The following is a 9049-nucleotide window of genomic DNA, read 5'->3' as shown; positions in this document are numbered from 1 at the left end:
ACAGTGGGATGATTTTAGTCTCATGAACAACTAATTGTTATTTACTAACTAATCTTAAATGACTGCTCAGCACAGAAATGAAGCCCAACAATCATGTTTTATGGTCCCATGGTCTCAGCCTCAGATACTCAACTAATCAAAGTGATGTCATGACGAAAATGCATGACTAACAAAACATTTGTTTCTCCTTCATTTCTGTCAAACAAAGCTGTATGTAACGTGTCTCGCGGTTAGTATCATGGTTGCTAGGCAACCTGAACAGCGCGACGAAGGCTAGACCGTCCCATTTCACAAGCCTCTCACTTCCGCACTTCTCGTACTTATAGTACGCACCGTACGTAGTACGCGTAGTGCGCGTACTTCAAGCGTGCAGACCCTGAATTGGGACACAGCCATAGTCTCTCATCGGTGTGTGTTCTGTTTTGCTCTTCCCCGTTTCGTCCGTTTAATTAGCGCCAGCCGTGTTTCCTCTTGTATTTGGTGTCTGTGTCTTCCTATGCTCGTTGTCGTAATCTCCCTCACACTGTGTTCTGTTCATAGTTCGTTCCTAGGTTTTACAGTTCAGTTCTGTATTAACTTGTTCCAGCAATAATGCTGAGGTTTTTTGTGTTTAAATCTTTGTCTGTGGGACTGTGTTTGGGTCCAATCCTGCCTTCCACACACAGTACATGACAGGATGGGACAGGAAAGAAACCAACAAGGTAGATTTAAATGTCATTCTGCTTTTGGTTATCCAACTTCTGGGCTATCTAGTACGCATAAAGCTTTTAAAGTAAAACTTGATATTGCATTTGTAAAAGCTCTTGTGTCCAAATAAAAAATGGAAACAAACATTTTTTGCATGTCTTATCATTTGATTCCAGAATACTTTGGTACACAGAGTTTATTCTAGTCAACTCAGTGACTGTAAGATATCATCACGCAAAACTGTGGCTAAACAAAACAGGCCCAAATCAACAATCTCCACCACCATGCTTACAGATAGTACCGATGTGCTGTGTGTAGTTTTCTTCTTGGCATTGTGTATTATGGCTGAACATCATTACTTTGGTCCTGCCTGTCAAAAGGAAATTGTTGCAGAAGTCTTATGGTTTGTACAGATTTGCAATACTCTTTTTTTTTTTAAACCTGCAATGCTGTTTGTGACAAACACCATTAGAGAACACACCATCAGCTGCACTTGTCAATTTTTTTATTTCTATTTCTAACAAGGATTTCTATGTAAATAAGAGTTTTTGTATTCATATTAGTTCAAATGTCTATTTTCTCTTATTCTGATTGCAAAGACTTGCAGAGAAAAGCTAAGAACCCATATTCTGACTGAATAAGGTTAGGATACTATCTTCAAAGTGTTAAATAACTTTTCAACAGCAAATGAGGAGACTTGTTTTAGTCTTAACCTATAATTCCTCTGAAAAATAAGGAAGGCTCCACACTACGTCAGAAAACTGAAAAATGTGATCAGGCTTTTAATGGTAATAGTACTGCCTTTACCCCTGTAAACTCTGTCTTCTTCAAAAACAGTGCACTAAAGCAGTTTTGATGTAATGTGATGCAAGTGGGAATGTGAATTATAAACCTGACTTAACTTCAAGCAATCTAAAATGAACCTTTGGCCACAGATACGTCTGTCTGTATACTCATGTAAGTTTTCTCATATACTTTTTGTCCTATAACCTCATAAGACCCGAACTCTTCCACGGCATGCAATTTTAATTTCTCTTTGATATTTGGGCACATTGGGGCCCGATGAATGTAAAAACAAAGAATTAGGAGATTTTTTTTTTACCTTATTTTTGTTTTTATGAAAAATCAGAGCCACATATGAGGATATTCGTTTAAAATTTTGATAGCACAGTAGCAGTATAATGTCCTCGTAAGTGGATATCAGGGCCTTGTAGAGCAAAATTTAGTGTTTTGGTCTAAATAACCCAAAATGTGACGTCCACATATGTGGACGCCAGGTCCTAGGAGGTTAATGATCTGTACACGTAGTTATAGAAATAAATAAAAATATTTGCATGAGTCATGGGTGTCTTAAAACTAAAGCTGTTGGACATAAAATACAAACTTTTCTGAATTTCACAACAACGAATTTTTATGGTGTGAGAAGGCAGTTACAAAAATAAGTGCTGGAGCAGTAATATCTATCTATCTATAATCTAATGCACCACAGGAAGTGACAATACTGTTAGAAAACAGCAGCGAGTTCAAAAGTTTAACGATGTGAAAGACAAGTGCTCAGCCTTCTCACAAGCTAAAATGCTGCTGGATTGTAAAACTTACTTCGTCATTGAAGCCTTGTTTAATTACAGGCACAAGGCACACTCGCCTCTGAGTAAATCTCTTAATAAATAATCAGTTTCATCAATTATTGAAGAATTCTACTGCTATGTTATGAAAGCTGTCATGTACAAGCGTGACATGAGAAAACACTAGCCTGTTGTTTTGGTAGTTATTCATTATTTATCCACTGAGCATAGAGTAAGGGGTTTTAGTTCTGCAATGCAAAGGTATCAAATATTTTCATGTCTAATGCCTAAAACCTTAAATCTCCTAATCTTAAAGGGTTATCTTTGAGAAGAGCGTAGTCAAAAAGTCACGTTAAATTCTGCTCAAAGATGCGGACGTGTTTAGCTGCTCAGTTAAAAGAAGGAGGTATTTCCTCTCTAACTTTCATGCTAGCTTTTGACCATCTATTACTTCTACCTTTTCATCTAACTTAGACACCTCCATACACAACTCTTGATCGCTGGTAGATGCACCTATGGCATGAATGTGAAAGTTCTGGATTCACAAGTTTTTCAGAAAACTTGACCTCTGACCTTGACTGTTAGCTCAAGGTCACTAAGTTTTAAACTCATCTGAGATTATATGCACCTATGTTGTGAATTTCAAAATTCTACATGGCCTACGATTTATTGTATTTACAAACTCGGCTACCCATGCTGCCCGCCTGCCCGGCAAGGTGACACAGCGTTGGCCTTTTACGACTGAGAGGTGACAATGAGTCTGTTGCAAGTCAATTTAAGAAGTTGTTGTGCTGAATATCACCACAACAACAACACAGCACAGACTGTACAAGTAGGTGAGTGATAGAGCAAACAGTAATGAACCCGATCATAACTTTACTTCTTGAAGAAGACGTTGTCCTCTTCCCAGAACCATGTGTAGGTTAGGTTGCGAGGGTAGGCCTCTGCCTGGCAGGTGAAGAAGGCGTCCTGTGAGATGTTCACTGTAATGTTCTCCGGTGGTGATATAATAAACGGAGGGCCTGGTGGGGAAACACACAGAATCAGTTAAACAAACACAAGGCTAAATATTTTCATTGGCAGCTCTAATAAACATTTATCATATATGATATTTTGCTTGACAGGACATCTGTTTTTCTAGAATGAAATCTGAAATTTAAAAGATGAAACAACAGAACCACTAATGCTGTTGTGCGGCTCACCGGATGCTCGTATTAAATATGCTTTTATCAGAAATTATTTAAGAATGAGAATTATTTATGGAGTGATGTAAGTAACAACTTGGATAACTGGATAACAAAAGAGCCATCACACATGCAAGGTTCTGTGCTTGGTGTGCGCTGCATCATGCACTCACAGGCAACTCTGCTCTCAAAGCTACATTCTGATCATTCTGGTCACAGAAATCAGTCTAACCTTTAGAAGGTCCAAATGTGACTGGTCACTTTCAAAACACTGATGATGCAGCCAGCTGCTGACAGGTTCAGTTCAGAGAATTTTAAAAAAGCCAACTGGACCTTTTAGGTTAGTGTAGCTGTTTCATCTATCACCCGAGAGGCTTCTTCAGTCCTTCAAACAAATCATAGGGAGTACCGGGTATTTAACCCCTAGTGTGGGTTGTTCTCTTTGGAGTTACTCCTGAGGTTCACTGACCCACTGAACATGTAAGATGAGCCAGTGGTGGGTCATTACCATCACCAGGGCTAAAGGGTGAAGCGACTGTAGGACCTTGCCCTACCCCATCATGTGACCTATTGAGGTCACCTGAGGCAAGGTAGGAATTAGGATTTAAGCGCCTGGGAAGGGATCTCAAGACTGCACTGGCAACCATGGACCTGCTCGATGGATGAGCAATTCAGTCAACATTTGGGAATCTCTTTGCTCGCCCTAGAACTCGTTTTTTGTTTTTCTCTCACCCTCCCATAATTCTTGGTTTTCCACAGTTTGAAATTTTTAAATCCACAGATCAACTGCAGTTGCAGTTTCGCTATCTATTTCCCTACTTTCATAAACCTCCAGAGTTTGTCTGACAGCACCATTCCCAGTTCCCCATTACACTTGCGTATCGTTAATCTTTTCTGTTCTGTGAATAAATCTTTTGAACCTCTTAACTGTGGTCTGAGTCTGCTCCTTGGTTCTGGTAAATGCAAAAATATGACAATTTGTTGTCTTGATGCTTGCTTAATTATCCAGGTAGGTAAAGCCCAAAAGGTTGATTCTGTTCATTCTGGACGTTCTCAGTGGGAGAAACGTTTCAGTGGGTTTTCATCAGTGGTCGTTGATTAATGGTCGTGACAATTTATATATTAATGATCAAGGAACTGACCTCACAGCCCTTTGTTCATTCAGTGGGCTGGTTTCAGTCATTATGCAAATGTACTGTTTATAAAGTTGGGGAAACCTGCAGTCAGCTGAGACTGAAGAAGTCACTTGGATAAGTGATGATTTCTTCGCTTTCCACGCTAGGTCCAGATAGAAAGAATCAACCTTTTGGGATGACAAGTTGTTACTTTTTGCAAAGTTAAATTAGACGATTTTGCTATTAAGAGTTACTTCTGTTGTGTGCATATGGCTGTATTTGGCTCATGACTGCGTGCAGTTTGATATTGAAAACATAAAAACTGGAGAATTCTAAGGGAAGTTTTGAAGCACTTCCATCCCAGTCCTGATACACGCAGTTAGACATGTTTTCTATACACTGAGGAACTTCTTGTTGTTGGATATAGAAAAGTTTCTTTCTCCTTAAGGAGTGTACAGTTGGTCTTGTCTTTGTTAAATATACCTCTAATGTGTAAGCCTTTTTTTAAGGTTCAAAGAAAAACGGTCTGGGAAGCACGGTTTGGGTTGTTAGTTCATCAGAAATACTTTCTCACTGTGGCTGGACAAACTGTCCTCTTCTGAATTCTCACACCAGACAGTGGGAGAAACATTCATGCGACTTAATGAATTAGGCAGGTTCAGTTTGTGACCAAAAGCAGTTCACCTTGTTCTGCTCCTCATGAAAATTAATTGGTGTAAATGGCCTGTATTTATATTTTGTGTGTGGCAGCAGCCGCAATGCATTTTCAAGGAAGCTACCAGTAAAATGCTGAAATTAATACAAACTAATTATGTGTCAACTCAAATCTGTTCCCAGCTGACTTTTTAATGTCACGAGACCCTCATCAAGGACATTTCACATCTGAAAATTCCATTCCTGTCCACTGAATTGTGAGTTGTCATGCCGAAATGTAGAAATAGGCATGGTGTACTTTATGTAATGATGATTTAACATGTGCATCAGACACATTCAAGACTTAAGGATTGACCAAGGCTGCAGTTACAGTTTTTTAACTGGCACTTAAAACCACAAAGCATGAATCATATATCATATGTCTACAGAATAAATATTGATTATGTAGGAATTAGTTGGCATGCGCTGGTTTGGGGTCACATTGGGACATTTCTGGCCGTAGACTCTAATGCATGGATTAACACCACCACCATCTACTCTGAATTCTTAATGTCACTGCAGACCTCAGAGCCATGTCACATACTTATTTTGCACTCAGTAAAGGATTATGAAAATTTATTGAGTGATCCTTGCTGTGCCAGATGGATCCTCGTTGCAAGCATGGATGTAGTCACACTGCGATTTGCAATCATTTCCTCCCTCTGACCATAACCAGATCTATAATCACACTGTTTTATCTGCAAATACAGTATTTACTGCTTTCTGCTAGATAGTAGTAGTAGTGGTGTGGAGTAGGTAGTAGGATTTGTTATTTATTATTATGAGTCCTTAAAAATGTGACAATATTACTCAAAACAAGATGTGATGTAAATGTAAAAAGTCTGGGGTCATTTAATGTAGAAGACCTCATTTAAATATGTCGACTTTGTCTGAAGTGACAAAAAGCTGAAGTCAACTGAATTGAATGCTGAAGAGAATTTTCTCTTTAAATAACTACTAGAGACAAAGAATTTACTAAAGGTTAATGGAGTAATGAAAGAAACTTGCCAGCAGTCCCACGTGAGCACCTTTATTTGCTGATGAGCCACAATACGCAGGGCTAATTATGTTTTTTATTCATGCAAAACCAAACAGCTAATTGACATAGTTTCCCAATGAACTGGAAATCTGTCACAAAGAATCAGAATAATGGAGTTTATTTTGTGTTTATGCGGGATTGTAAAACCTGCAGTAAAACTACTTCTTCATTATTGTCGTTATTATTATATACCTATATACCTTACAATATGAAACGCCTCAAGGCGACTGTTCATGTGATTTGACGCTATAAAAATGAAACTGAATTAAATTATTTATTTTCTCTAGAAAAGAGAAGCTGACACATGAACCGACCTGTAGTTTGGCAGAATTACTTTACACACCATTATACTTAGTAAAACATGTATTTTTATTTCAGCTGAAAAATTATTCATGTATTATTTGTTATCAGTCTTTATGGTTACAGAGGTTAACTTCACATGCACTGTAAGGACTCTTTCAACCATTTCTATTGGATCTGTAAGCTTCAGCAGTATGAGCTATTGCTTGCTGGAAAATACTATTTATTGTTTATATATAACTTTACGTTTAGTAACACATTCATAGTATAATGCAGCATAATAATAGTATATTAATTTCATTTGATAGGTGCGCTTTATATTGCAAAGAGTACAGACAGTGGCTGACAGAGCTGAAGAAACAGAACAGTACCTTGCCAGCAAATTAACCCTTCTCTTTGAAATCCCTGTAATATGAAAACCCTAAAATCAACCTACTAATATTACACAGACCATCAAATACAGACAAAGGAGCCCCCACCCCACCCCAGCATCTACACTATAACAGCTGCTTTGGAATAATCTTTGACTTTCTCCTAATGATGCACGTATACACACACACTTATGAATGAATTTCCACTTTGTTCATAACTTGGCTTCATACAAGGATGGACTTTAAAGAATATCACCAACATGCGCACACACACGCAAACACACAGACACACTCAGAGCCAGTGTCGCAACTTAAAACTGCTAGTCTCATATGTTATTTCTGATCTGTAGCCCACAGCCTGATCCTTTAACAGGCACAGCATTTCCATCTGCCAGGCCCTTAGCAGGACAACCACGATTAGGCCTGTGCTGGCTCACTGTGTTGTTGGTGTTTGAGTGGGGGTGTGTGAGTGAGTGTCTGTTTGTGTGGGTGCCAACACGCCCTATTTGGAACCAGCTGAGTGCTGGAGATTTGTTGGCACAGGAGTCTTTTAGCTGATCTGCTGCTCAGTGGCTTTCCAGGAGGGCTTCTATTAATCCATCTCTACCATAAATTATACAGGATGGGTCAAACAATCACTCGGCCCGTGTTTTGGTGCTTAGTCACAAAGAGAAACGTGATCTCTGTGAACATTGTGCCTGCCTGTTTTGTGATAAATAAAAACTACTAACAACCACCATATGAGGTGAGAAAACCCATTTCATCCAACAGATTTGATGGACGCATGAGGTCAGTAAAAAATATTAAAAACAAGATAACATAATGTTGTCTGTTAGCCACTCATTTCCATCTGTAAAGTCACACTCAGAGGAGTTAATCTGAACAATTACAGAAGTCAGGGTCCTTTTCTGATGTTTCAGAAACCACAAACATACCTTCATCAGTTAGCATATAATTGTTACTATTTCATACCATAAAATTTATTCAGGAACTAAAAATTCTATAATGTAAAACACATATATTCAGTTGTTCAGTTAGTCATAAGGGGTCATCATAGCAGATAGTTCTGCATATTTGATTTTGCAAACTTTTTATGCAGAGTCTGCCAATTCAGAAACTAAGAATTCTATAAAGTTTAGAAAAGTCATTATAGTTGTTCATTAAACTTGAATGTCTATACAACCTTTCATGAGAAATACACAACAATTGTTGCAACGTAACATAGTGCACTTGATAAAAATAGTCTAACGGTAACCAAGATCTAGTTTCTCATAGGGGCCCATGAGAAACTTATCAGTAATATCCTGTTCACTGTTCAATATTTGTGCTTTTTCTTTGTCCTTTTCTTTGTTCAGATAATTTGTTACACAAAACCATCTGGGATCTTCGGGTCCAAAGTAGGACTGTCACAAGAACGCTGTATTGGTGAGAGCTGTGTCAATAATGCACAAATCATAATATCATAGTAACTGTGAAATAATTCTATTTGTATGTTTTGTACAGTTATGTTTACAGATCTCTGACCACACCTGTGCACTTATATGTTGATCTATAAGTCAAAAAAAGAAAAATAAACACCTTAAAGAAAGATTTGCATAAAGGTAGTAACATTCAGAATAAGTATGTTTTTTATCATTTTGGGGACCAGGTACATTAGCCTCTGACATCAGAAGTAGGAAATTAGAGTTCATCCACTCCTTCATGCCTTTAATGCCTTTAAGATGATTTGGGTCATCTATTCGATGGGCGATCGTGGCTCAAGAGTTGGGAGTTTGCCTTGTAATCGGAAGGTTGCCGGTTCGAGCCCCTCGTTGTGTCCTTGGGCAAGACACTTCACCCGTTGCCTACTGGTGGTGGTCAGAGGGCCCGGTGGCGCCAGTGTCCGGCAGCCTCGCCTCTGTCAGTGCGCCCCCAGGGTGGCTGTGGCTACAATGTAGCTTGCCATCACCAGTGTGTGAATGTGTGGATGACTGGATATGTAAAGCGCTTTGGGGTCCTTAGGGACTAGTAAAGCGCTATATAAATACAGGCCATTTACCATTCAATTCAATTTTATTTATATAGCGCCAAATCACAACAAAAGTCGCCTCCAGGC

At 38.7% G+C, this 9049-nt stretch overlaps 1 protein-coding gene across 1 annotated transcript in view; it reads right to left on the bottom strand.

The window, feature by feature from the left end:
• LOC121811822 (protein turtle homolog B-like) overlaps positions 1–9049 on the bottom strand; it is a 139514-nt gene that overhangs the window by 59669 nt on the left and 70796 nt on the right. Inside the window, exon 6 of the mRNA XM_042214338.1 lies at positions 3133–3274. Within this exon, the coding sequence (XP_042070272.1) occupies positions 3133–3274 (142 nt within the window). The remainder of the gene's footprint in view (positions 1–3132; positions 3275–9049) is intronic.

This window comes from Haplochromis burtoni, unplaced genomic scaffold (assembly GCF_018398535.1).
Source record: "Haplochromis burtoni strain Fernald_Lab_line unplaced genomic scaffold, NCSU_Asbu1 Contig_550, whole genome shotgun sequence".
Lineage (NCBI taxonomy): Eukaryota > Metazoa > Chordata > Actinopteri > Cichliformes > Cichlidae > Haplochromis > Haplochromis burtoni.
The sequence above is the reverse complement of the archived record's forward strand: the minus strand, read 5'-3'. Positions and strand labels throughout refer to the sequence as shown.